We start from the raw sequence: 27,731 nt of genomic DNA on the forward strand, positions 1-27,731 counted from the left end.
CAGCCAAAGAAATCCCTCCTTTCCTTAACTGGCTTTTGTTGTAGTATTTTATCAAAGCAACAAGACAAGTAACTAAGACAGTGCCTCTTTATCTGGCAAATATAAAGGCATCAGACCTGGATGGTGGAGTAAGTTTGAACTTCAACACCTTTTCAAAGAGTTGGTTCAGTAGATTATCGAAGTTGCAAAACCATTACTACCTTTTGGGTTTGATGGCCACAAAATGTCTAAGTATCATCTCTATAAATACTTAAGGCATGCAGAAATATTTATTGAGTGAACATATAAATGAATAAATAAGAATTGCAGAAAGCCCCGGGAACCCCCAAAACACATTTAGTTCACTGTGTCTGTGACTCAGTTAGCACAACCTCTCTGCCACAATCAGTGGAGATCGGGAATTTTCTAATTATTCCGTGGCTTCCTTGGTTTCTTAACAAGAAGTGCTGCCCTCTTTGGAGTAGGGCATAAACAAATGAGAAATAGAAGAGTGGGAACATCTCAAAGTCTAGCATTCATTTTAACGTAGCTTCCTGACTTCTGGTATTTTTACTAATTAAACTGGGGAGGGGTTATAATGTTTAAAACATTACATTTTTACTGGTTTCAGATGCAAAGAACTTTAAAAGCAAAACCACAAGAGGGTATGTGGTAAACAGGGCCTACTTACCAAAGGAGGTCACATAAAAATTAAAAAGCACTAAAGAATAAATAGTTCACACTGTCTGGGGGGGATAAGCTCTATGCAACCTCAAGTAAAAATTAAAACCGTATTACACACACTAATCAGATGTGCATAACATAACACATCTAATACATTTGCATACTATGTCAGTGTTCTGATAGGTGCTGAACCAACAAATGCAACTGGGTTAGTGTGCCACTGAGAAGTTCAGGCACTGGGCTTTCTTCCTCTGCCTGGTTGTACTCTCTTCCAGAGAGCCAGCAAATTGTCCGCTCCCCACGGACTTCTAACACTGGAAGTGAAAGCAAATGAACCTGTGCATGGAGAGCCTGGGGCCCTCTCAGACAAGCAAGAAACTGGATGATCCCGGATCAGTGTTTGTAGATCTTCAATGTCAACCTACCTGGATTTCGAGTCCCCATGGAAACTCACCCCTGAGTACATCTGTAAGGATGTTTCCAGAAAGATTTCCCTGAGGAAGGAAGCTCACCCTGAAAGTGGGCAGCACCTACCCATGGGCCAGAGTCCCAGATGGCACAAAGAAAGGGCAAGCCGAGCCTCAGCATCCCCCCACCCACCCCGACCCACGCTATGTGACTGTAAAGGTATACAATCAGTTGCCTAACACTCTCACTTCCATGATTTCCCAGCCATGAATGGACCTTCCCACCAAAGTGTGAGTCAAACAAACCTTTCCTTAAGTCGCTTTTGTTAGATATTTCAATGAGAAGGGTAACTAATACAATGCTTCATTTCTAGAACATTCTATCTGATCTTAGCATCTTAGAGAGACATGTTGGTTCTATGCTATATGAAGAATTCTTCTTTCTCTTCATCCTGGACAGGACGACGATAGGAACATTTTGAGTTTTTCTCCTTTACACCATAGTCCCTTTGACCCGGAAGTGGCAGAGGACAGAGTCTCTCCTGAAAGACTCTTTGGCTTGGGGAAGCGGTCACTTCGAAGGAAGATCCTGACAAGCGGCATGGTGGCTGCCTGCTCTGAAAATCCCTGGGAAATCTGCGCAGAAAAGATTGCCTGGCTTTGGAATTGATGATGGTGAAGCCAGTGTCAACGTTTGTCTCTGCCTCAAGCTTCTGGAAGCTGTTTTCCTTAAGGACCTTCATCCTCATCTCAGGTTCTATGGGGATAGACAGGCGGTACTGCTGCATGCCTGCGGCTGAGCTGTCAGCCAGGGAGCACCAGCCAGGGCTTCTCCACAAAGGGTCACTCGAGTTTTCCGTTGTCCCACAGGGTTGTGGAAGCTCCAGGGAATGTGCTTTGTATCTCCGACTCCTGCTCCTCCGGCTCCGTGGCTCTAAGGTTCTCTGCGTGGAAACAGAGTTCAGCCTGGAGCCCTGCCGATGCATGTCAGCTTTCGAGCTGCCGTTCAGGAAGGAACACTCACCATTTCTAACACCAAGTCCTGACTTCGGTTGGACCTATGAGATAAGGAAAGGAAGAACCAATGAAAAATGGTTTCCACTGACTGTCGGTAGCTCCGTGTGCCTTGTCCATCCACACCACAGCAGACTTTCAGTCAGTCGAGCCTTTTGAGCTGCAGTGAGAGTAGAATGAACAACACTGGCTCCAAACAACTCAGTCTCCTTCTTGGACTTTCTAAGTTTTTGACAATGACAAGGTTTCAGGAATGAAATGATCAGTTGACACCACCACATTTCTGTAGATCTAATAGTTTCAGCACTCAAGGACATGCACAGATATTGCTCAGTGGCCTCACCAGATAATTTATGTGCTGTGTTACAACAGACAGTAGTCACAGCCTGTGGCCACCACCAAGATAAGGACGGGAATGGGAATTCAGTCTCCCAATGCTGCAGCCTCTACTGGATCATGCTAATAAAAGTATCCCTTTTAGGTGTGTCTAAGACACATGGACACCTCAGGCAGGCTTATAGGCTAGTACCTTTTAAAACAAATATTCCTGGCTAAAATCAAAAATACCAATGACAGTTTATGCTAGAAAGGATGTGGAGAAAGAGGAACACTCCTCCACTGCTGGTGGGAGTGCCAACTTGTACAGCCACTTTGGAAATCAGTATGGTGACTCCTCAAGAAAATGGGAAGGAGTCTACCACAAGATCCAGCAATTCCACTCCTAGGCATATACCCAAAAGAAGCACATTCATATAACAAGGACATCTGTTCAACCATGTTCATAACAGCATTATTTGTAATAGCCAGAAACTGGAAGCAGCCTAGATGCCCCTCACCTGAAGAATGGATACAGAAAATGTGGTACATTTACACAATGGAGTACTACTCAGCAGAAAAAAAATGGAACCTTGAAATTTGCAGGAAAATGGATGGGACTCAAAGAAACCATTCTGAGCGAGGTAACCCAATCACAAAAAGACAAACATGATATGTACTCACTCATATGTGGACCTGCTTTATGATACATAGCAGTGACCGTGCTTTATCAGAGCTGTTTTTAATGATGTTGCTCAGAATGGTTTCCTTCCAGATGATGATTGAGAAGCTAATTTAAAAAAAAAATGGTACCAGGTACCACAAGAGTAACAGAACTGTGCTGTTTTCTGAGATTTTGTTTTTTACTTTTTTGTTGTTGTTGTTGTTTTTTAAATGGAGTGTGCTAGATGTCTCTACAATTTTGTTCAAATGACTACAGAATCTGGAAAAGCTGTTGCTGCTATTGATGCATAACATACTGCTGTTATTGGTTTTTTATATAAATGTAAATATATATATATACATAAAAAACAAATATTCCTTATTTTCTTGAGGTAACGTATACACAGTAGAGCATAGCATTGTCTTTGAAAACAGAAGACTGGTTTATATGCACGCTCTAGCATTTTAATTCACACAAATTGCATTCTGGTTCCAATCTTACAACACTGGTCAGTAAAATCCCCATTCTACAGGTGGCTTCCCTCTCTTCTCACGTGGTGGAGTTCACTGGAACTCCTTCCATCCTTGAATTCCTGGGAAGGTGGCATGCCACGTCTTTCACAGTGCTCTCCCAAGATGATTTCTGGAAGTGACAATTTTCATCATAGCACTTGGGATCTAGTACCTCTCCATGTGTTCTTGTTCAAGGAGCCCCCACAGGCACCTACAATAATACAGGCTACTGCCGTTGCTCTTGGTTGCCCACCAGAGCTAGTTGGTAAGAAACCATATATGTTGGCTGCAGGACACAAAGAAACCAACTGACTAGCAAACTCGACTGCTGGCTAGTGCAGGACACTGCTACCCAGGCCAGTGGGGAAGAAAAGACATCACTGGTCTTTTGTAGCACTCAACCCTTCATGCTATAATTCCAATTCTAGGCAAAACATGCCCACTGGCTCAAGAGTAACATGACTGTTATGGAGGAAACCAATGGCTTTACAGTCAGATTTCAGGCCTTCTCCATAGGACAGAATTTATGCCTGGCCAAAGCCTATGACCTTGCTGGGGAGTTCATAGGCCCTAGGAAAGAACTTACTATTTCTGTTGCTAAATAGTCACGTTGTCAAACTGCCTTCCAAGTATTTATGTCTACACCTGTAAACTAGTGCTGCTGTCAACCTTGGTCAACCATAGCTTCTTCTCAGTGGGTCGTGGTTAATGCAGAGACTCACAAATGACCAAGATGAATAAGGCTAAGAATAAACTCATTTATATCAAGCCCCTCCTCACACATACAGCAAGGCTTAGGTAATACGGAAGAGGGGAGTGGAAAAAATGTAAGTGCTGGAGGAGGAAGAGTATGGAGAAATACTGTCTTACAGACAGGACACGGCTGTCTTACTCACGAACTCACAGCAGCTATGATTACCTGCACAAATCAAGACCATCAAAATTCCAGCATGGATAGGGAGTGACACAGAGGCCCCACCCATAGCTGAAGAGCTTACAGAGAGTTTGAGAGGAGATGAGGCTATTCATTTATGAAGGCAGGACAGAGGTCTCTATGCTTTATTCGCTGGCTTTGAAGTGAACTACCATTACCCTAAAAAATAGTCTTTGAAGAGGAAATTTGAAAAGAAAAAGAGAGAACTGTACATTTGTCTCCCAAAGCAAGAAGTCAGGACGGAGGGTGGAGGGGGAGCAGGTCTACAACAAGTCAATTACTGAATGCATATATATTGCATACATGCTTTCTTCTAAATTTTCTCCATGATAGAAATAGACTGCAAAATCATCTCTCCCCAAAATAACAGAGACATTTATTTCTTCTTTTAGAAGTTTCAAATATGTTCTGTGAGAGGGTCATACAGTGACTGTCTCGCCATGGGGATATCAGCCCAGCTACTTGGCTCAGTAGAGCTGCCAGTAACAAGCCACAAATGAGTGGTGTGGCTGCGATTCAATACATTCTATCTGTGGAACCTGGAATTTAAATTTTGTGTCATTTTCATGTCTCACATTTCTTTTCCAGTCATTTAAAAATGGAAATCTATTCTTAGTTCCTGTCCTGTAATTGTCCAATGTCTTCTCTCTAGATCAGTGAGTCAGTCATTCTCTCTCTCTCTCTCTCTCTCTCTCTCTCTCTCTCTCTCTCTCTCTCTTTCTCTCAGTGTTTTTTCTAAAATTCTTTATCTGGAAGCCCAAAACATGAAGCTCTCATACTAAAGAAGCTTGGAGCTGTAGCATAGGGGCAACCCAGACAGCTAGACCTTCCTCAGGTCCACCTCACACTTCCAGTCTGTAGGTTTTTTAAAATAGATAGATAGATAGATAGATAGATAGATAGATAGATAGATAGATAGATAGATTAGAAACCACCACCCTAGCATCCTTAGATTCCATCCATGGGCCAAGCCAATCCCCTAAAATGCTACACACATCTAGACGCTCACCCCTAATCCACCAATGGGATTCCAAGACGGAGCCCATCTGAGTGTGATGATCTTGTCTGAACCAGTTCCTGCCAGCATTGAGGGGCCTTTTTCGGATGGATGTCTTCTCCACCTTAACATGTGATCTTCAACAGGCCCATGGGAGTCACATCTGTCCCCAAGCATTGCTTCACACTGCATTCACCTGGGGATCAGGCCCTAGAGACCCTCCCTTAAAATTCAAGTGTTTTCAAATAAAGATGCAACATGGGTACTAAAAATGTTCACATCTCCCTAGTGCGTCAAATGCATAGCAAATCTGGAAGACACTTCCATGGACACTGAAGAGCTGTGTCTGGGCAGTTAGTCGCCTTGTGAACAATTGACCCCCCTACCACACTTCCGGTCACTACAGCACCTAATTCCGTTTCACTGTCTCTGTTCATTTGTCCCGTCCCCCCCCCCCCCCGCCGCCCTTTCCTTTTCTCTTCTCTCCCTTCTCCTGCTCCTCCTGACAAAAAGCAGCTTATGGGAGAAAGGATTTAACTGGCTCAAAATTCCAGGCAGCAACCCATCATTGAGGGAAGTCAAGGCAGGAATTTGAGCAGCTAATTATATCACATCCATAGTCAAGAGCAGAATGAAATAAATGTATGCAACCCTATTTTCTTTTTTCTTCAGTTCCACAAACATTTATTGATTTATCCCTCTAGAGTGTAGACTCTGATGGTACCAAGATGAGCAAGATCACTCCTTAAGAGTTAAGGACATGTCACCTTAACTAGTGCCCTTCAGTAGAGTTAAGGACATGTCACCTTAACTAGTGCCCTTCAGTAGCAGACATTCAACATACTAGTGTGTTCTGAGTTGTGGAGTATGCTAAAAAATAATAATATAAACGTTACTGAAGGCAGGACTTTAGAGTTATTTTCATCTTTTGAAATAGCCCTTAATAGCTCTTTCCACAATTTCACATTGATTCACTTGCTATTTAGTATGTTTATAAAATCATGTGAACTGAAAAAAATATGATAGAAAACTGTGCATAGCACAACTGAAGTTGGTCTTAATAAATCATTTTAAAGGAATTAACATAAAGAAAGTAATTTAGGCGATATTTAAATTATTTAGGAGATCAATGTCAACAGTGGTTCTCTTTTATATTATTTATTTATTTATTGGGGTTATTAATTTATTTTTTGTATTCCAATCTCAGTTCCCCCTCCCTCCTCTCCTCCAGCTCCCCCCACTCCCCCCACCTCCCATCTGCTCCTCAAAGAGGGTAAGGCCTCCCCTAGGAAGTCTACTAAGTCTGTCCCATCCTGTTGTTGAGGTAGGATCAAAGCACCTCTCCACCCCCCAAACCCCTGTGTCTAGCTTGAGCAAGGTATCTCTCCATATAGAATGGGCTCCACTAACTCAGTTTGTGCATTAGAATTAGATCTTGGACCCACTGCCTCAGATATTGTCCCAGCCACACCAGCAACCCTATTTTCTTAATTGTGTGCTATGTTCTCAGCTAGTTTTCTTATACTGTTTAGACTCCATGCCTAGGGAATGGAATGGCACCGCACACAATAGGCTAGGTCCTCCTACACCAATTAACAATCAAGACAACCCCAGTATATTGTATATGTATTCATAACATGAAATAGAAGTGAGATTGTATGATAAACTTAAAGGAAATGGCAAGCATATGGAGAAAGGGGCCGAATGAATATGACTTTAGTATGTAATATGCTCACATGAAGGCGCCTTTATGAAACTCATCAATGTGTGCAATGGATGTACTCTTAGAAAATGCTATACAAGAGACAGGCTCTGCCTCTCTCCCTCTCCTTGCTCTTCTCAGATTGTAATAGGTTTCTCAAGTCTCCTATCTTCTCCCCCACCCTTCTAGCCTTCTTCCTACTGCTCTTCAGTCAAACATTTGATTCTAAAATATGTCTTCATTTTTCCTGCTAACCCCACCCCCATAACCTCCACCTCTGCCTACTATTCCTTAAACCAGCTAGTACGGAAGTCATCTGCAGTCATCATTGTTAGCTTCTGGAAGGGTTCTCCTCTGCGAGCTGTATCCTACACTTCTGCAGTCTTTTTAAGTTTCCAGACCAACATATTCCTGTGCTTTTCTCTCTTTCCCTCTGCCTTTCTCAGTTTCCATAAAGGTGCCTTTTTCTCAGGTGATTCATGTAATGTCACAGTGGTCCCGAGATGGCTTGGGCCCTCTGTTTAAAAATTATTTGTATTCCATGTGCTTGAGTGTTTTGCCACAGGCATGTATGTATGCCTGTGTGCTGTGTGCTGCTTGTCTCTTGCCTGTGAAGATAAGAAGAAGGTGACAGATCCCCTGGAACTGGAGTGACGGATCATGTGAGCTGCTGTGTGGGTGCCAGAAATTGACCCTATGGCCCCTGAAAGAGCAGCCAGTACTCTTATCAACTGAGCCATCTCTTCAAGTCCCAGGAGCCTTCTTAATCTATACAGTGGTTCTCAATCATGAAGTTATTTTTGTTGCTACTTCATAACTGTAATTTTGCTACCGTTACAAATCATGATGTAAATATTTTTGTAGGTAGAAGTTTGCCAAAGGGGTCCAGCCCCACTGGTTGAGAACTGTTGCTCTATACACATGCCTAGCCCAACCTTGGGGAATGGGGAGGCAAGAACAAAAACAAGAGGGGGTGACGAAGTCTGAGTGAGGACAGCTTGGACAAACAAAAAAGAATTCCTCAAATAAATTGGTTATTTCTGGAGAAACAATATTATGTAATTCTACTCACAGGAAATGCCTTAAGCAGGTGAATTCATGAAGACAGAATAGAGCGTAGGCTGCCCAGGAAGAAGGAACTCTGAATGCAGTTTAGTGGGAGAGGAGTTTTGTTTGGGGGTGATGACAAGAAATTTTGTGGAAAGTGTCACTCGGCAACAGAGCTAACAGCCTCTGACACACGAAGGCAGCAAGTGTTCTGCTTTTGCATGGCCTCCACAAGTTTCTACATGACAAAGCCCTTGCATGTGTATTCTTTCATTTGATCCTCATAACACAAATTATACATGCCAGTGCTGTTCACAGGTTCATTTTCAACGGCACATTAGACTAAAGTTAGAACTGAAGCTATTTATCAAGTATTCGCTCATAAATGAATGCTATACCTCCCATGTACTAAGCACTAGTTTGAATACTACCTTCATAGGAGTGAAGAAGAAAAGATGCCTTCCTTCTTGATGCTCATACCCCATGATGGATTGTATTTCTGAAGGCCTGGCCCCTGGCCACCTGTCCACCCACATGCCGTGGTATCAGTCCCTTTGAGTACAACCACCAATTCAGAGGAGAGAATAGAGTCTATACTGGTCCCACTGGAGTCCAGTCCAGAAACTTTATTGAGCCATTATGAACTGATTATAGAGCTAAGACAAAGGTAGCCGAGGTACGAACTGGGTCTTAGGTGTGCTAATTTAAGGCCTGGACCACTTATTTACAAAAGCAACAGTACTCATTTGTCCCTATTGCCCTAACACTGATCCTGACGAAGTTTACACTGGGTGTTGCACCCTAAACATCTCACTTCATTCTAAGTACAAAATGGCCATACTGTAGCTACCACATGCTAATTTTAATAGCACAGTATAGTTTTTTGTACTCTGTACTCCAACATTTTTATGACAGGAAATCACACAGTTTTCTAGAGAACAATTCCTCATTTTGTTTGCAAAAGTGTGGAGTCCTGTACACAAAGAGATCAAAAAGTGACCAAGACCAGTATTTCAGAGAAGTGAAGATGTGCACAAAGCCAAGGAGGTCACAAGAATGAAGGGCATATGCTGGGTCCCTACTTAACAGGTGTTGGGACCTCTAAAACATCCTGAGACAATGGAGTTATTTTTCTTATTCCTTACTGGCTTTCTCTTCATCAAAAACTTCTCTAGCCTTCCCAAATATGATTCAACTTTTCAAAGTGACTAATTATATAGGTGTGTCTCCCAAGTAAACATCACTTAGCCTTCAGAATAGGAGTGAATAAGGACATGGTCCCTGTTGTTTGCCAGGATGCTTATAGTTCCAGGGATTAACCAGAACAAAATGTGGATATTCAGATGTCTGAGGGATTGGGGAGCCATACTCGAGGCATCTAAGCAAGACTAAGGCACTTGTTCGGTGACTCCAGTTTGAGTAGAGTCAGATGACAACTCTGTGGGAAATGATTCACACCTTCCACCATGTGAGTCCTAGAAACTGAACTCGGGTCCTTGGGCTTGGCTGCAAGCATTTTTACCAGCCAAGACATCTCCCTCACACTGGTGTGTTTTTAAATTCTTTTCTCAGTAAGACAAAGAACTTACAAAAATGAACCCTCATTTCCCCAGTAATATCTCTAACAACAAGTTTCAGGGGGTCCCTCTTGGCTGCCTGGAGCTTTCCTCATGTTCAATAAATATCTCCTGTATTTTGTTCAAGAGAAAAAGAAATGGACTTATTTATGACAGAATCTGTGTAACTCATGTTTTATTAACTAAGACAAATGAATGGTAAGGAAGCTAACCCAGGGGAAAGGCAACAATTGCTACCTAGTGTTATTACTTCACACACTGAAGTAAGGGGAGTTCTGGCCATTTCCCAAGGACAGACACTATGGGACATTTGCTTTGACTCCCATGTATCTCCTCAACATTTACAAGCACAGTGACTGCCGCCACCCTGCCCATGCCCCATGCCTCACCTTTGTGGTGCCACCATTTGTCAAACGGACTTTGAGACCTGATAGAAACACATCCTTTGGACAAATAAATGTTCCTCAGTCTTCTCATTTATAACAGGATCGGTAATGACTTCATAGATTGTTAAAAGGATTTAAAATATTAGTGATTGGAAAATCTCATATTATACAGTGTATAATATGCACAACAGCAGTTAAAATACAATGATGTGTGTTCATGAGTGTTATGTCATTTCATGAAGAGTAACATTCTTTGTGTAGGAAGATGCCAGTATCACCTTCATTGAGCTAAGGTCACAACAACTACTAAGTGCTAAAGCTTAGCTGCCACATCATACGCCGTAAGGGACAGCACGTGGCAGCCATCATGATTAGGTAAACACCTGGCTGTGTTTAGCTTCAGTAGGATGACTGAAAAGGGTGGCTCTCAGATTTTCTTTTGAAGGCATTCTGGGTGTTGAACTTGATTTGTGCTTAAATTTGACAGTGGTAGAAAATGCTGCAAGGGGAAGCTACTAGTATTGCCAACCTAACATTCCCAAACACCATTACACCTTAGGCCTGTGGAAAGAGCTCATGACGGTGTTGCTGTAGCCTTGATCAGGAACCTGGAAGGAACCTTTGCTACTTCATAAACCTTCCGGCTCTTCCAGTGGAACATTTCCTCAGTGTGCTCTTCATAACACTTTGGGCTTTCCTCCTTCTCCATGGCTCCCTCTCTGCTACATGGCTAACAGCATGCTCTCTCTCTCTCTCTCTCTCTCTCTCTCTCTCTCTCTCTCTCTCTCTTCCTTATCTCTCTCTCCCCTGGCAGATGCTGAGATTTACAGCTTGCCTGAACTGAATTTCTTCCTCTTCCTCTACATCTCCTTTTGAACTCCAAGAAATTTGTCCTTGAGTTTCCTCCTGAGTCCATCCTTAAATTCCTTTATTAATGAGACTAAAAACCATAAGGGGAGAGCTCCATTACCCTAGTAACATGCACAAATCTGACTCGACACTCCAAATTTCCCAGTAATATTATTACTGAATCTAAATGGACAAAGTGTGTATGGATGTGTGACAGACATGGAAAAGGGAATTCTGGGGAGGGAGCATCACCTGACTCTCGGGCTTTTCAGCTACAAGTTCACACAAGTCAGGTATTTCTTACCTGTCACATGAGGAACTTGTATATTTTGAAGTCTGTGACTGTCAGCTGCAGTATATATAAGAATCATACAATAAACTCTTTTATCCTTTTGTAAGAAACTCTCTGGGTCTCCCCAGACTTTCTGGTCTAGTGGGACTGTGGTGCAGCTTAGCATGAACAAGTCTTAAAACCTCCCCAGTCTCTAACTCTGCAATCAGGTTGAAGACCACTGACTAAAGCACCTCTAGAGACCACCCAGATATAGCATCACACCTTTCCATTTCCTGACAGGGATGAGGCCATTTAAAAAAAAAAAAAAAAAAAGTACTTGTGCCCCTCCCTTTGGCTATCAGACTAATGACACAATGGATCCCAAGAAATTCAAACTTCCCCAGGAATCTCATGCTGCAGGGGAGTGGGGGGGAAGCTGGGGCCCTGATGGCAGCCAGGGGGGGAGCTTGACTCCCAGAAAGATTTCAGGAGAGGTTGAAGCTAAGACAATGATGATGGATAATAATGGGACCACACCCACCCCAGGACTGCATAGTTAGGTATGCATAAGTCTTCATATCAGGGGCAGGAGCCCCTGGACCTTTTAATTTGCTCTTCTCCCAATGTATCTGCTTTGAGTAACTCTGTTTTCTTGGTCTTTTACTATTATTCATCTGTTTAATTGGCCTACTGAGGATTGATGGCCAAGTCTAGCTTGTTGGAGTTTCCAGGGCCCTGGCTCTGACCCTACCAACTCTGGTAACTCTAGTACACACCAGAAACGTAAGAAATGAAATACCTGCAGCAGAATCTTGTTGCCATCATAGTCCTGAGTCTGCCACCTGGTGCTGCTGATGGGAATACACGGATTGGGTAGAAGAGGCACCAGTTGGCCGATCTCTTGAACCTTAAATTGCAGCACAGAAGACTCTTTGGGGTCCACTGGCATTCCCAGGGGCAGCTGCTTCAGAGAGAGCTGCAGGCTGAAGCCCTCGGTGGCATAGAGAACAAAGAAACAGAAGTTGCTCTTCTGCACGGTGGCGTCTCTCTGTAGGATCATCTCATATAGCCGGATGGCATCCTCATAGTTATCAAAACTGCAGTACAGAGTCACTCTGAGGGTATCAGTGCCACAGTGCACCGGCCTCATGCCCCACACTGGCATCTGGTGGTGCAGGCTGTAGAATTCCTGATTGGCGGGAAGATAGGGACAAGGCCTCCCCTGTGCATGCTGGGTAGGGAAACCCTGCCAGGGTGAGTGCTGTAGGAAGTCCAAGACTCTAAACAGCCGCTCCTGTCCAAGGCTTTCCTGAAGAAACAGCAAAACAGACATCCCAGGGAAGCGGGCCCTCCGGGGGTGGTACTTTTCATGGTAATTCACTGGTCTGGCCCGTTCAGACACTAGGAAGAGACGCACCTCTGGGCAGATACAGTCCAGGAGCTGGTCCAGAGCCTGCTGCAGAAGCGAGCCGTTTCCAGTGTCAGCAAGAAGGTGCACAGTCAAGGCTAGAGACTCCTGTGTCTCATCCATGGCAGGCCTAGGTGAAGATGATGGTCACCCAGCACGGTCCACTGTTCAGCCTTCTAAGTTGAACCAAGGTCTCATACGGAGCCTCCTAGAAAAACTTCAGCATCTTCTGAACCAAGCTCTTAATCAGATCACACATGCTCCTGGCTTCCTCCGATGCTCCAGCAGGAAATGTGGACTTTGCTACACACAACAGCGGTAGCTCCATGTCATCTGTTCTGGGCAGATGTAACTATTTGCTTGGCATTTTCAGGCATTCCCTGGGGTTTCTGTTTGACCTAAAAACCTATAATGCTGAGAACCACGCCAGTGGGTGGTTCTTACATTCAACTCGGTAGAGGAAATGACCAGGCCGAGAGGAACAGGAGGCGGCTCTGTTGCACTGATAGCCATCTGTAGCTCTGTAACACTGAAGAGAGATCCATTTGGTGGGCCACAATGGGCTCTGACTTCCTACTTAAATATCCTGATGTTTACAGTGGCCGCCAGGCCTCCTGAATAGGACGCCTTCTTTAAAGCCACTCCCAGTCTTGTCTGCTTGCCAGAGCCTTCAGCCACCATTGCTTTTATTTCATTTTTGATCATTTTCTGCTAGGTCACAAAAAAGAGATATTTTGTCTACATAGTGTTGGCCTCATTGAAAACTATTTGTCTGGCTGGACTAATAGCCTGGATGCACTAAAATGACATTAAGAAACTAGGTTGCCTTTGGTTCGTGTAAATTTGTAGACAGTGAGCTTTCCTGTTGCAGTAATTCTGATGTCTTCCTATTGAGGATCTGTTGATAAACTATCCGAAAACTTTAGAAAAATTGACTTAATCAGCCAACAAGCCTACAAAGAAGAGAGTATTTATCCCCCATTTGCTGACGAGAAACTGAGGCATAGAAAAAAAATCAGGTAAATTGTCCAAACTAACACAGTGACGTGTCAGGGGAGAGATTTGAAAGATCGGAAGGGCCCATAGTCTCTAGAGCTGGGAAGGCCAGCCACAGTTGATTGTTTTGTTTGTTTGTTTTCTTGAGGTGAGGAAAGGCTGCCATGTCAACTTCTAGTTGACACATTTACCTGTGGATACAGGCTAATGAATCTTAAACAGAATATCACACAGTTGACATAATCACCTAATCTGTTCCCAAATCTTTAGTAGTCAGGCATAGAAACAAATACCAGTAATCCTAGGATTCAGGAGATGGCTACAGGGGGATTACTGTGAGCTCAAGGCCAGTTGGGTAGAAGCCAGTCCAGGCAATATAGCAAACCCCTATTTTAACAAAAAAATGCTATTATGATAGTTGTCTGTCACTGGGTCTAGATATAAACCGTATTCTAAATGTAACTTTGTTCAAAGGGAAAGTATAATGCCACAGTGAATTAGAGTATGTCGTAACTTGATCATTCAAAACCAATTTTAATGGAAGTGATAACTTCCCTAATTTTATGTAATGTGAAAGCTATGATCCCGAGCTTTGATCATGGGCTGGGTACTTAATTCTAAAGAGACACTTTGCCTCTCCATAACAAAGATTGGAGCAGTAGAGATACCCCTGGGAGAGGACCAGTAAGAAGTTTCACAGCTGAGTCTATGTATCTTCTGCTTCCTTTCATAGCTATCTATATATTATAAAATTCTCGCAGATATATGAAGAAGAAACAGACTCTTTCTCTCCCCGACTTGGACAAACTATCAATGAATTCACTTTTCTTTTCTAATTTCTGTCTCCTAATCTGCAGGTAAATCTGAGGCGTAGTTATGGACTTGAGCACTTGGTAACAGTAGAATAACCAAATCTAAAGTCAAGGCTTCAATCAGTGGAAAGGAACCGTCTCCACTGAGATCTGATCACAGTTTTAAACAATTGAATTTTATAATCCTAAGATTTCTGTATTAGAAAATTATAGAGATACAATTTGTAACTGACAAATTGTCTTTAAATTTCCATGTACAACTTAGTAATCAGATTCATTTTATTTTTAATTTTCTGGGAATTGTTTGAGGGTTTTAAAAGAATTACAGCTCTCAAACTTAAAAAAAAAAAGCCACCTCTTAACTCCTGTCACATGCTAACATTTGAAAGCAGTAACTCTCTTTCCTCAGCATAAGGCCCTTTCCTCTCCCACAATCTTTCTCTTACAGAGCCCCTCTTCTGAGTCACTTAGACCAAACCCTGGTTTTTGAAAGAGCTTTTGAAATTCTTAAAATAGCATAAGTAACTCTACATGTTTGAAGAGAAAAACACTACCCTTGAGTCAAAAATATTAACTCATTAACTCACAGCACTTTGTCTAACTCAGATGTTAAAAGTCTTATGCAGGAACAAGTTGTTTAGCCTTCCATTCAATGTCCTTTTTCCCTCTTGGAGTTGTCATTTTTGTTTTTATATGACAGATCTCTTTAATCTGTTGGCATCTAAAGTGCCAAACAATTACAGTCAGGATCAGGGAAAGGGTCAGCCAGCACTCTGACTGTCTTTGCAGTTCCTTTTTCTGGAGCAATGTGACACCCTGACACCCTAGGCCAATACCTTCACTCTGGTCACCCTCTTCCATTCACCACAAATGGCAGCTTCTTAGCTCAGCTCCACTAAGCTTTGTTTTGAACAATGCCCCCCACCCCCAAACACAGAGGAAAACATTCAGGGACATGGTCAGCTTTGACTTGCAGATTCTGAGCTTTCTACCATATTTTCCCTAAAATGCAACCCCTGTCCAGGTTCCTGTCAGAATAGCAGCTAGTGGTCCACTCCTTACAGCAAGGTGAAAGTGTGATGACAGGAAATAACAAGAAATTGGCTACTTAGGAGAATTTGTTGGGATGCGTGAGACTTTCTGGATTTGTCCCTTTATAAGTCTCATACATATAGTGTGATACCCTAAACCCCTGAGATTCCTACCCCCACATCCCCGACAACTTTAAGAACATGTCTTTTCATCTTTAATCTATCAACTATGTTTGTATTTTTCACCTATTGAAAGACTGGTTCTTCCTCTAGAGGAGAGGGCATGGGTCACCCAGGTCCCACTTTGGAGAAGTGCCTTAAGCCATTGATGTCACGATCAAGGGCACTATAAGTTGTCTGGGAGATCCGTGGGAGAGGCTGTGAGGTCTGGAGGAGATGAGATGCTACTTAAGTCTTGATAAGTGAGAGGGAAGGAGACAGGCAGGTGAGGAGATAGGTTTTGGACTGAGAGGAAAGGAGCCGGTAGGAAGAGGCTTCTCAGAGCTGTGGCTGACTAGAAGTGCACACATCACACTACAGCTGGAAGGAAGCCCAGGTCCTTGTGAGCAGCAGTTTGGGCTTCATGTCTAACTCAAACAGAAACATAGAAGGGTTGTCTTGGGCAGGAAGGATGTAGATACAGGATCTCACTGTGTAGCCCAAGGTGACCTCACATTTGCAGTCCTTCCCACTCAGCCTCCCTGTGCTGGGGTTACAGGTGTGTGAGACCCACACCTGGCCAAAGAGTTGTCACAGGAAAACAAGAGGAATCATAGACCCAATACCCAGTGAGTAGGCTTGTGAGCTAGTGAAATATCATCCCATCAGGCTTCACACAGTGGTGCCCATTGGTGTCTGGGTGAGGCTGTCAGTAGCAAATAAGGACTAATGTAGAAAAGGAGCCGCCAGGTGTGAGGATCAGGTGTATGGCATGAACACGTTGAGATGTCCTTTGGACTCGAGATGCCCAATGCCACCTCGGAGCGGAGCAACAAACCAGAGACTATGTATTGACTAAACTCCAATCTTCATGGGATCACCTATAGAGTGAGTATTTGACAGGGATGGGACGAAAGGAAGATGGGCCATGAACATACTCCATTTAAGGGACACTCCTGTCCCTAGGTGCTCATCTATGTGGTCCCTAGGGACAAATAGTGAATGGGATGTGCCATCCTTGCTGTGTGGCTCTTGGGTCTTTGGTCATAAGATTCCAGGACATGGCTTTGGCTGGTTCACACTGTCACTTCGACATTGTCACATGTGTGAGTCATTCCTCCTCCTCAATTAGGAGAACTGAAAAGCAGCAGCTGTCTCCCAGCAGACTCTAGATCCAGGTAAATTTCCATTCCTTTATGCCTAGAACTTAACTCTGCATCTTTGATTCTGCATTAGCTCTCCAGGAGCCCCCATCCCCCTACCTCCCCCCACCCCACCCTGCAGCATCTGAAGGAAAAGTGGTGGGGGGAGGCCACATCTCTCTCTTGGTTACTCGCTGCTGGTTGTTAGTTTCAGGCATCTGTACTGGGCTTCTGACAGGGCACGCACTCAGCTGCAGCCACTAAGAACACCACCTGTGCACACTCACTATGCTCCCTTTTAAAAGAGCCCTGCCCACCTCCCATCCTCCTCTCTTTCTCTTTCTTCCCCCTGTCTTTGTCTGTCTGTTCCTCTCTCTCTCTCTCTCTCTCTCTCTCTCTCTCTCTTCTCTCTCTCTCTCCTCTATTTCTCTCTCCCCTCTCCTCTCTCCTGCTGCTCCATCCCCAGAGGCTGGTCTCTCCCCTCCCCACTTTATGTCCCTTTCCCTAATTAAAAAAAAAAAAAAAAAATCGCATGGCATATTTATCTCACTCTCTGCTTTTCTTCAATTACAACACTAGTAGCCTCTAACTCTCTACCTTGGAGTGGGCACAGCTCTGTCATGGATGCAGGGCTCTTCTGTCTCCTAGAAGGTGAGACACACACCCCCACCTCACCCCCGCCAGGTGGGAGTTATTGTCACCACACAGCTGGCTGTTGATAGAGCCTGGATTTCTGGTTTTAAACCATGCTTCTCAACACAGCAACTGTGGCTACTCAGGAAAGTCTTAGGACTTCAGGACATATTATTAAAGACACACACACACACACACACACACACATATTATTAAAGCACACACACACACACACACACACACACACACACACACACACACACACACACACACACACCGACCGAGCCTCTCAGTTCCTGGCTTCTCTGGAACCCTGGCAGGAACAGCAGCACAAAGACATGAAGACTGGGCATGCCCAACCCTTCAGGGCTGTACTACACGTGTAGTGTAAACAGCCATCACTGGCGCCTTCTCCCAGCTCCAGGCTCTCTACTGAAAGCCTCCCTCTCAGTTCCCCAAGGAATACTTCCTGTTCAACCCCAAACAATGCTATCGGGCCCCTAGTAAATTGCCATCTGTTTCCCACTTCCCTGAACCACGCAGTGAGTTGATCCCTGATTTTCACGGGTGCAAACAAAGACAATGTGTTTCCTCCTGGCCCTTTGTTGTGCTCTGCCGCTGTGACTTCACTTCCCTTGTCCCAGCCAGTTGTAGTTCTCGGCTATAAACCTGGAAGCCAGAGGCCTGGCCCCTCCCACCAGGCTCTGCAGTTCCTAATCACACAGGCTGGTTTCGTCATCCTTGGAAAACTAACAGTGGTAATAACTGACCTGACTCAAAGGAGAGTATCTAATGAGTTCAAATAACCCAGAAGCCTTGGAGTCTTAGGATGTCTCAGGCCGTGTTAACTCCACATAAAATCGACTTAAGCACAGTGGGGAATGCATGAATCAATTGGTACAACTATTTTTGTGGAATACTATGAAATAATTTAGTGTATGTTCTTACCATGTGTGGCCACGAGGGCTAGCATAAAAAATATGAAATAATACAGAAGTCATTCACATCTAGTAAGGCTGGAAATGAGCATACCTTCCAACCTTTGACCTCCTAAAGAGAAGTTCTGGAGAAAGCTCACCACGTGTGTGTAAAGGACGATCAGATCGAAGCTGCTTGTAACTTCACCGATTGCCACAAAGGGACAAGTGAGGAAACAGACCACACAGCAGCAGAGGAACCGGCACTGGTCTCAGACGCCCTCACGAGGACTATTTGTTGAGGGAAATGAATGAAACTGAGCTGTCTGCTTCATTTTTTATTTACTCCTTGACAATTGCATACGTGTTCATCATGTTTTTGTCACATTCCCCTCAGGCATCCCTCCTGCTCTCTCTGGGCGCCTTCTTCCATCATGTTTTCTAGCTCTTCTATTTGGAATCCACAGGGGTTCCTTAGAGTCACTTGCGTGCGCATGGGTATAGAGTTATTTACTGGTGTCAGGTCCAAAGGGTACTCCATTTGCCCCTGCCCCCAAAGGGCAGGTCCACTGATTTTGTCCAAAAATTAAGTCTAGACATGCCTTAAGCTGGCCTATAAAAGGATTTCTGGTGGTCAGACAACAGCCAGAATTCCTCAAGAACTTGTGAAATGGGTTCCCAACAACCAAAAGGAACCATTATCCTTGCCTCAGGAAGAAGGGACATGTGGCTCTATATTGGCTTATACCTGTGGTGCTTACACACAGTCCAGAGCCTCCAGGATCCCTCAGTCCCATTCACACTTGTTTTATATCTCAAAGCCCATAGCATCCTGGCCCTGCCCACTCCTCCTCCACCAGGCTAGCTTCCGGTTGTTGCAGTCACAGGCTTCCTTCCTCCCACACACCCATTAGTTCTCTGCATAACAGCAAGGTTTTACCCTTGCCTCTACTATTTCTCTCTCTCTCCCTCTCCCTCCCTCTCTCTCTCTCTCTCTCTCTCTCTCTCTCTCTCTCTCTCTCTAGTCTCTACTGTTCTTTCGCTTGCTGTTCTGAGCTGTTCCTGCTTCCCTAGCCCTGACCATGTCCAATCTGCTCCCAGTATTTCTCCATGCATACCATTTCATTTTTAAATGACTCTCACACATCAAATGTTTAGAGAAAATAGTTGCAGAGAAGACAGCTCAGAATTATACCATCAGCTCTCAGCTCTCAGCTCCTGTCTCTAGCTGCCTTGTCTGCCATCTGCTGCCTATTGGCTATCGTGGACTCTAACCCTCTGGACCCATATGCCCCAAATAGACCCTTCCTTCTATAGGTTGTCTTGGTCATTATGTTTTATTATAAAAGTAGAAAAGTAACTAATACAGACAGAGAGAAGTCTCAGCAGATGAGAGCTTGAACTCTGACCTTTGAAGAGAAGCACAAGGAAGAGAGGGAAAGGACATTCTAGGGTGTAGAACAGTACATGTCTTGCAAAGACTCTGCCAGGTAGGGCACAGTGGATGCTGGAACTGGCTTGTGCTTCTTAATGGTGGTACCATGGGATAAGAGAAATGTTTTTCTTTGGCTGGTTGTTTTTTGTTGGTTTGTTTTTAGTGGGGTCTCTTTATGTCAGTGGACTTCAACCTTACTAATGCTCCAACACTTTAATACAGTTCCTCCTGTTATGGTGTCATTCCTATGTCATAACTGTAATTTTGCTACTGTTATGAATTGTAATGTAAACATCTGATATGCAGGATGTCTGATATTCGATCCCTGTGAAACAGTCATTCAGTTTCCTAAGGGTCGTGACCTAGGTTGAGAACCACTGCCCCATGTGGTCCTGGCTGTCCTGGAGCTCAGTATATAGACCAGGCTAGCTGTGAACTCACAGGGATCCACTTGCCTCCGCCTCCCAAGTGCTGGGATTAAAGGCATGTACTACCATCATACCCAGCATATGGGAGATTCTACATGAAGGGCACTCTTGGCTGGGGTGTGATGGGAAGGTTTTTGGTGAACAAGCCTCTGGGAAAATTACGTGACTCAGAACTCACTAGCAAATCTAGACAATTACTAGCTCCAAGATAAGAGCTGCTTTAACCACCGATTCACAGAAACTAATCCTTGTAACAACCTTCTGATGTAGGTGCTCTCATTATCCCCACTTTACAGATGAGAAAACTGAGGAATGGGTAATAAGAAATGGAGGCATTGAGATTTTAGTCATATGGTATCTGCATATTTAAAGCCAAAACAATATTTAGGCAATCATAGAAAAGCACACATAGATTCTACAGAAAGATTGGAGGTGCAGGAACTGAAGAAAATAACCATCACTTCTTCGGGAGCCAAGATCACAACCATAAAACAGTCACTGGCACAGTGTCTAGCGGTCACTTCATAAGTGTACATTACAGTATGCAGTTGGCTGAATATATATGGAAAGGCTTTTACTTTATACTTACTTATGAGTTCTACTTCTCTGATTTTTTTGAAAATGCTATTTGTCAAGTTTGAGTTATAAGTAAACTATCATAAAAAAAAAAACTTCCCTCGTATGAAATGTAAGAAGCAACTCCTCCAAAAACATACCAAACAAGCATCCATCCAGACTCTCTTGCCAATGCTAAAGAGCTCACTCTGCTTTTAGGCAAGTAAATGTCTTTCCAATGTGAGGGCTTGCATTCACAAACCAACAACACATCTATACTGGTTAGGATGATGCTAACTAATTTTGAACCACGAAAAAAAAATTTAAACATTTTACTAGCATGTAACGTGCACCTTTTAAAAAGTCTAGAAATAGGATAATAGAATACCACACTTCAAATGCTGCCAAAGATGAGGTTCCAACAAAAAGTCTGGCTTTAATTACTGTGTAGGTTACAAATAGAGATGGATGGGTGCATGACAAGAGACCTGGCTTGCTCTGCCAACCTTTAAATCATTAAAGCCTGCTCAGCAGAAAGCTAGAGTTAGTCGGACCGAAACCAGCATGCCTGGGCTAGTTGGTTGGCCCTGCAGAGCCCAGAGCTGCGGCATGCTCCGCCAGCTGTTCTCGGCTAATAGGCCTCCATCTCTATTTTATATTTATATCCCAGCTGCTTCAAAAGGCCAGGGCTGTGCCAACCACATGGCAAAAATAGAAAGAAGAAAGGGGAAAATAACCTACACATTCACACCACTCCATTAAAAAAAAATGTACAAGCAGGAATCATGCTCTATTGAGTTTCGTGAACGAACTTTTATAAGACATGAACTGAAGCTGTGGTTTCTGTGGCTGCTTGGCATGGTGCGCCTTTCTTTCAATATGCATCATCTTCAAAAGCTTTCACAAGCTATCTGTTCTGTAGGATCACACACGAGAAAAAATGAAGACAGCTCGCAAGGGACCCGATGTAAATACAAACAATAATATTGCTCAAATATACAATTTAAAAAGTCGATTTTGAACACTGGGAAGATAGCTGACATAAAAGAGGACCTGAGTTGGAATCCCTACTGTGTTGTATAAAAGATCAAGCTGCTTCCTTGCTCCCAAATGAGCCACCATCCAACTTTTTCCCGTGTCACTGTGTTGTTAGTGCAAACACGGATAGACAAGTTCCTGGCAATGGGCCTAGGCAAAACAGTGCAGTTCTTTTATTTATTCATTGATTGGCTGATTGGTTGATTTTTTTTTTTTTCAGATGGTATCTCAAGTAACCCAGGCTGGCCTTTAACTATGTAGCTAAAGATGACCTTGAATTCCTGATCCTACTGCCCCTGATTCCTGATAGTGAAGATTACAGGACCGAATTTCTTCTTTTAGTGCAGGCGACATGTGTGTGTTGAATCTTCAGTTTCTTCCGGTATTATCATATATATCTGCTTGCTCTGTATTTTTTTTAGACCAGAGTGGATGGAGGGGGAGAGCACTGAAAGAGACTACTGGAAAGGGGGAGAGATGTTTCGAGTCAGGTAAACCTCCCAGGAAACCTACAAGGATGACTCCAGCTAAGGCTACTGCAATAGCAAACACATAACCTGAACTGGTCCTCTCCTGTGACCAGGCAAGACTTCAAGTGGAAGGAGTGGGACACTAACCCAGCCATATAACCTTCGACCTACAGTCTGTCCTGCCTAAGGATGTGCTGGGATTGGTCATCAGAGAGGCTTCATCCAACAACTGATGGAAACAGATGCAGACCCCATAGCCAAACATTAGGTGGAGTTCTGGGAATCCTGCAGAAGAGGGGGATAAAGAATTATGGAAGCCAGAGGGGTCAAGGACACACAAGAAAACCCACAGAAACAACTAACCTGGGCTCGTAGGGGCTCACAGAGACTGACCTACAAACCAGGATGCCTGCATGGAACAGACTAGGCCCTCTGCACATACATTACAGTCATGTAGGTTGGTCTTCTTGTGGGACCTCTAACAGTGCAAATGGGGGGGGTTGTCTCCGACTCTTTTACTGGCTTTTGGGACCCTACTGCTCATACTGGTTTACCTTGCCCAGCTTTAATCCACGGGTGAGGACAGGGCACTTAGTTTTACTGCAGCTTGATACACCATGTTCTGTTAATACTCATGGGAGATCTGTCCTTTCCTAAAAAGAAACAGAGGAAGAGTGGATTGGGGGTGGGAATAGAGGAAGATGCAGGGGAGCTTGGAGGAGGAGGGGGAAACTGGGACCAGGGTATAAAATAAATAAATAAATAAATAACGGGAGGGGGCCTAGCTGGGATCTTCCCAACAAGCAGATGGAAGCCAGCTCAGGTTCCTGGGCCCAGGCTGGAGAGAAAGACAGCCAGGGCCCCTTCATCTTAAGTTAACAATAGGTAGACAGTTTGGAGAGCTAGAGAAGCAGAATGGCTCATACGTCATGGAAAGACACAAAAAGGAAGATAGGTAGATATGGAGCATTAGACAGATGTTGGAGGCCAGCTTGCCTCCTGGGTCCATGGTGACAGCTGTGAGGAGTAGACTGAGGGAGGTCTGTTTGCCAACCAGGACCATGGAGGTGTCCGTATCAGGTAGCTACCAAGGGCCTTATGTGCGTCTCTGGTCCTACAGTAGCCAGGGTCTGTGTTTATATCCATGGTTCCTGTTGCCACCTAGAGCCATGCTGACTCCAGTGGGCTGGGCTGCCTCCTGGGGCCAAGATCGGGTTCACCATCCATACTGTCATTGGGCCAAACTCACCTGGGACCATGGTAACTAACATCCAGGCCTAGGCTGCTGCCAAGGACCATGTCTGTGACCATGGTCCCACCACAGTTGAGATCTATATTGATGTCCATGTCCTCATGGTGCCACCAGGGGCCACAAGAAGCCTAGGGTCTAGGCTGAATCCTGTGGCCCTGTTGGTGTCCAAGGGCTAGGCTGCCTCAGAGCCATCTGAATCTGAGTGCCAAAGCTACCACTCAGAACAAGGATGTGGATGACCAGGCTGAGCTGCTGCCTGAGGCCATGTCTGGGTCAGTGGTCCAGATGCAGCTGGGGTCTATGTTGAATTCTGTGCCACAGGTTACCACTAGGGCCCATACAGAGACCCAGAGTTCTGGGCCAGAGCCTGGGGCATGGGTACATTGGGGGGTGGGGGGTATGTCACAACAGGGGCCATACAGATGTGAGTGGCCTATGCTACCACCCGGAACCAGGTTGTCATCTGGGCCCAGGCTACTGCCAAGGGCAGTTACTCAGAACACCAGGACTCCCTCCCTCCTGTACACACAGCTGTGACCTCTTTGTGTCCTCTTGAAGAATAGCTGTGACAGATGCCACTTGGCATTTACAAGGTAAAGGCGGGGCTGGTCCATGAGATGTATGTTATATTTTCCTTGAACTAAAAAGCCTTCACACTAGAGGATTGTCATGACAACCTGTCACCAGGATGGGAGCCAGGGGGTAAGCTTGGGGATCTTCTCCCATTAGCCCAATTGCTCTCATGGCAAACAGCCTTCCGTGTGGAATAGCTGGTGACAGTGAGCAAGGTCCAGTGTGATCTATCGTCATTGATTGGGTGTTTTTTCTGGTCTGGGGGACTCGTGCCCTCCTTAGCAGCACATTCTCACTGAAAGGGTACTTCCTGCCATTCCTTTATCTTTGCTTTCACAGAGACCCTCAGAATTCCTACACACAGTCCAGGCACAGTACCAGCAAACATGCTTAGAAAAAAGTGAAAAGTCTTAGAAATAATAATCCACTTGCTTGGCAGTTAGTGAACACCCAGGCACATCTTCAAAGGCAAGTCTGATCTCCCAGTGCTGTCTCTGTGGGCAGTTCAAGCCCTCGAGACACTGCTGCTTTCCGAGGCAGGCACCTTGGGCCAAGCTTCACCCTGGAGACACAGGGCTCCTGATCAGTCACACAGAGGCTCTCAGAACTGAGGAGAAACTTCCAACCTCTGAGGATATACAGGGCTGCCTGCTCCACCAGCTATGCTGTGCTGTGATAGTATTCCCCCTGTGTGCATACACACACCTGCACATGGCATGTGCATAGCACACATACTCGTAACTGACATATACCATAGACTCACACCCATGTGTACAACATGTGCATACCACACACACACACACACACACACACACACACACATGCTAAACATACATCACTCATATTACCACACACAAAAAAACATAGACCAAAGATTTATACCACACATCAGACTCACTCACACCAAACACATACACCACACAAACACATATATGCATGCACGTAGCACATACTCACAAACATGCATACGACACACACATACAACACGACACACTCACACTAAACATATATACACAGCATATAGATATACTCACACCTAACATATATACCACACATAATCACACAGCACACACATAGCTCACATATTCAGATCATATATGCCAAATATATGTACATATACACAGCACACACTACAAGCATACTCACATTCAACAACACACAATAGTCACACAATACACACACTACATGCATACTTCACATCAAGCACACACATATATTCTACAGACAGCACAAATTCACACCAAGCACATACTATATATACATACGATACATATTCACATATTATATACCCACATACTTCACCCACACCATATATTCACACAGCACATATATATACAACATGCATATACTGTATATAAATACCATACACACACTGTTTACCTGTTGTTAATCTGCTATATTTCATCATAACAAGGTCTGATTCTTCCCTGTGTTCAGCTAACAGAATTTTTAAATTAATGATTAAGACACAGATGGATGAGGCAGGAGGGGAGACATAGCTCAGCTGGAGCAGCATAAAACCAGCAGCATGCAAGCTGAGCTTGTTAGCACACACTGTAATCCCAGCACTTAAGAGGTGAAAGTAGAGGGAATCAGGCGTTCAAGGCCAGCCTTGGCTATATAGTGAGTTCAAGGCCAGCCCTGACTACAAGTCCCTACATAAGTCTCTTGCCTCAAAAACTTGACATAAAACAACTACCTTCTTGAAAACCTACCAGCCCCTTAGCACTTGAAGCATGCTCTTGTTCTCTGATTCTGATTTCTTAAATGTCAGTGCTTATCTTTCAAGGGTATTCACCCTGGTGTCGGACCTGACAGGACACTCAGCTGTGAAGGTGGAATTCACAGAGCTTGAGATCCTGTTTGCAAGCCATCCACTAGATTTTCTAGGTCTTTTGACACCGTGTCCTTTCATCTCTTTCACTGCTGCCCCAAATTCCTAGGCACCATGGGACCAGCTGCAACACAGGTATCTGTTCACCGATCATTGCAGGTAAATGTTGAAAGGTTTTCACAGGTAAGGGAATTGAAACTAACTTAACTCCCCCAGTTTTCTTTCCCACCCAAATCTCAAGAAATCAGAGCTTAGCTCTAAAACTTTTGCCAAGAATAATGAAGGAGAAGAACATGCAGGAGATGCAGGACAGCCCTGTCTTTGGTACCCATGCTTCCAGGTCATTCATGATGCAAGACCATTGCATCAGGCAGATCCTGCATCTTTGCAGCACACTTCTCGGGAGGAGCCCTGATGGGCCTGACTCAAACCTGTTTCAGACTGAAGTAAACTGAATACCAGAGTAGCTCTGAAATATGGCAGGAGACACAGGCTTGGGATTTTTCTGGAAAACAATTAGGCCCTGTCCTAGTGAGGTGTGCAGAAAACAACCAAGATACATTACATGAAGTCTACCAGCAGTCTCAGGCTCTGCCACGCTGGGTGGGGTCCAGCATGCAAGCCAGTTTGATGGGTGCTGTGGGCTGCATTTCTGTCTGTCAACTCCCAAAGTTCATATTCCAAAGCTCTGAGGCCCAGTGTGTCTGTATTTGGAGTGGGACCTCCTCCATGGAAAATAAGGCTAGGGCCCTGTGATAGATGATTTTTGAGTTGGTGGGATTTAGCATCACCATGGAAACAAGCCCTCTGAAGTCTGTGAGTGATCATCTAAGTTAGGTTGAGATGAGAACTTGGGGCTGGAGAGATGGCTCAGCCGTTAAAGGCTAGGCTCACAACCAAAAATATAAGAGATGAGGAAGTTGAACCCTAAATTTGGGTGGCACCAGTCTTGGAGCTGGGGGCCCTGGATTGAATAAAAACAAGAAAACAAGCTGAATGCCTGAATTGTGAGTAAATACATCCAGCTGCCTGATGCTCCTGCTGTCATGCCTTCCTTGCTTGGCTGACCACACCCTTAAGCTGTTAGCCAAAATCAGTCCTTCTTCCCTTAAGTTGTTTTTGTCACAGCAAGAACACAAAAAACTAATATAGCTGACTTGAGTCCTTTGGGATCTACAAAGGACTGGTAAGGACATGGCTGGTGATCAACAATTAAGAACAGGCCTGGCTCCTCATCTGGTGACCTCCAAACACCTTCTCACTGGCCTGTCCCCTAAACCCTTCTCTACTGGGTCATAAGAACGGACTCTTGAAGTTCACATTTGTTCACGTAGCTGGTTTCTATAATAAGGCTCTTTTATGATGGGCTAAACACTGTTGTAAATGTTTCTCAGATATCATTAAATCATTGAAGCACCCCTCGGTGTTATATAATGAGCCACACTGCCATCACTGTGGTAAGATGAAGAAGTGGACGTGCCAATAACTTCAGGGGCTTGTCTCTGGTGCACACAAATGCCCAGCCTTCGCCCAGTACATTATCTGTTTCTGTGACTCTGTTTCATGTCTCTTCAGCCTGTTCTTCACCTACCACAACCATTACCATGTGAGTTGCAGATGCTTAAACCTGCCAGAGCTCTGTGGAGTCTACCCAATTCCCAGGTTGGACTCCCAGAGGCCCTGTCATACACCCCTGACCAATTTTAT

The 27,731-nt window shown here is 44.4% G+C and overlaps 1 protein-coding gene across 1 annotated transcript; it reads right to left on the bottom strand.

The window, feature by feature from the left end:
- Window positions 1–1,269: 1,269 nt before the first annotated feature.
- Fam124b (family with sequence similarity 124 member B) lies at window positions 1,270–12,872 on the bottom strand. The gene is made up of 2 exons (XM_027397351.2): window positions 12,141–12,872; window positions 1,270–2,128 (listed from the first exon to the last, which is right to left on the bottom strand). Exons 1-2 carry the CDS (start codon window positions 12,870–12,872, stop codon window positions 1,493–1,495), a joined length of 1,368 nt encoding a protein of 455 aa, XP_027253152.1. The 3' UTR covers window positions 1,270–1,492.
- Between the last annotated feature and the right edge of the window lie 14,859 nt (window positions 12,873–27,731).

This window comes from Cricetulus griseus, chromosome 2, assembly GCF_003668045.3.
Source record: "Cricetulus griseus strain 17A/GY chromosome 2, alternate assembly CriGri-PICRH-1.0, whole genome shotgun sequence".
In the NCBI taxonomy this organism is placed as follows: domain Eukaryota; kingdom Metazoa; phylum Chordata; class Mammalia; order Rodentia; family Cricetidae; genus Cricetulus; species Cricetulus griseus.

Coding starts and splice junctions, on each gene's coding strand:
- Fam124b (XM_027397351.2), bottom strand. CDS start 12,872: ATGGATGAGACACAGGAGTCTCTAGCCTTGACTGTGCACCTTCTTGCT. Junction 2,129..12,140: donor GCAACAAGATTCTGCTGCAG/GTATTTCATTTC, acceptor CTTATCTCATAG/GTCCAACCGAAGTCAGGACT.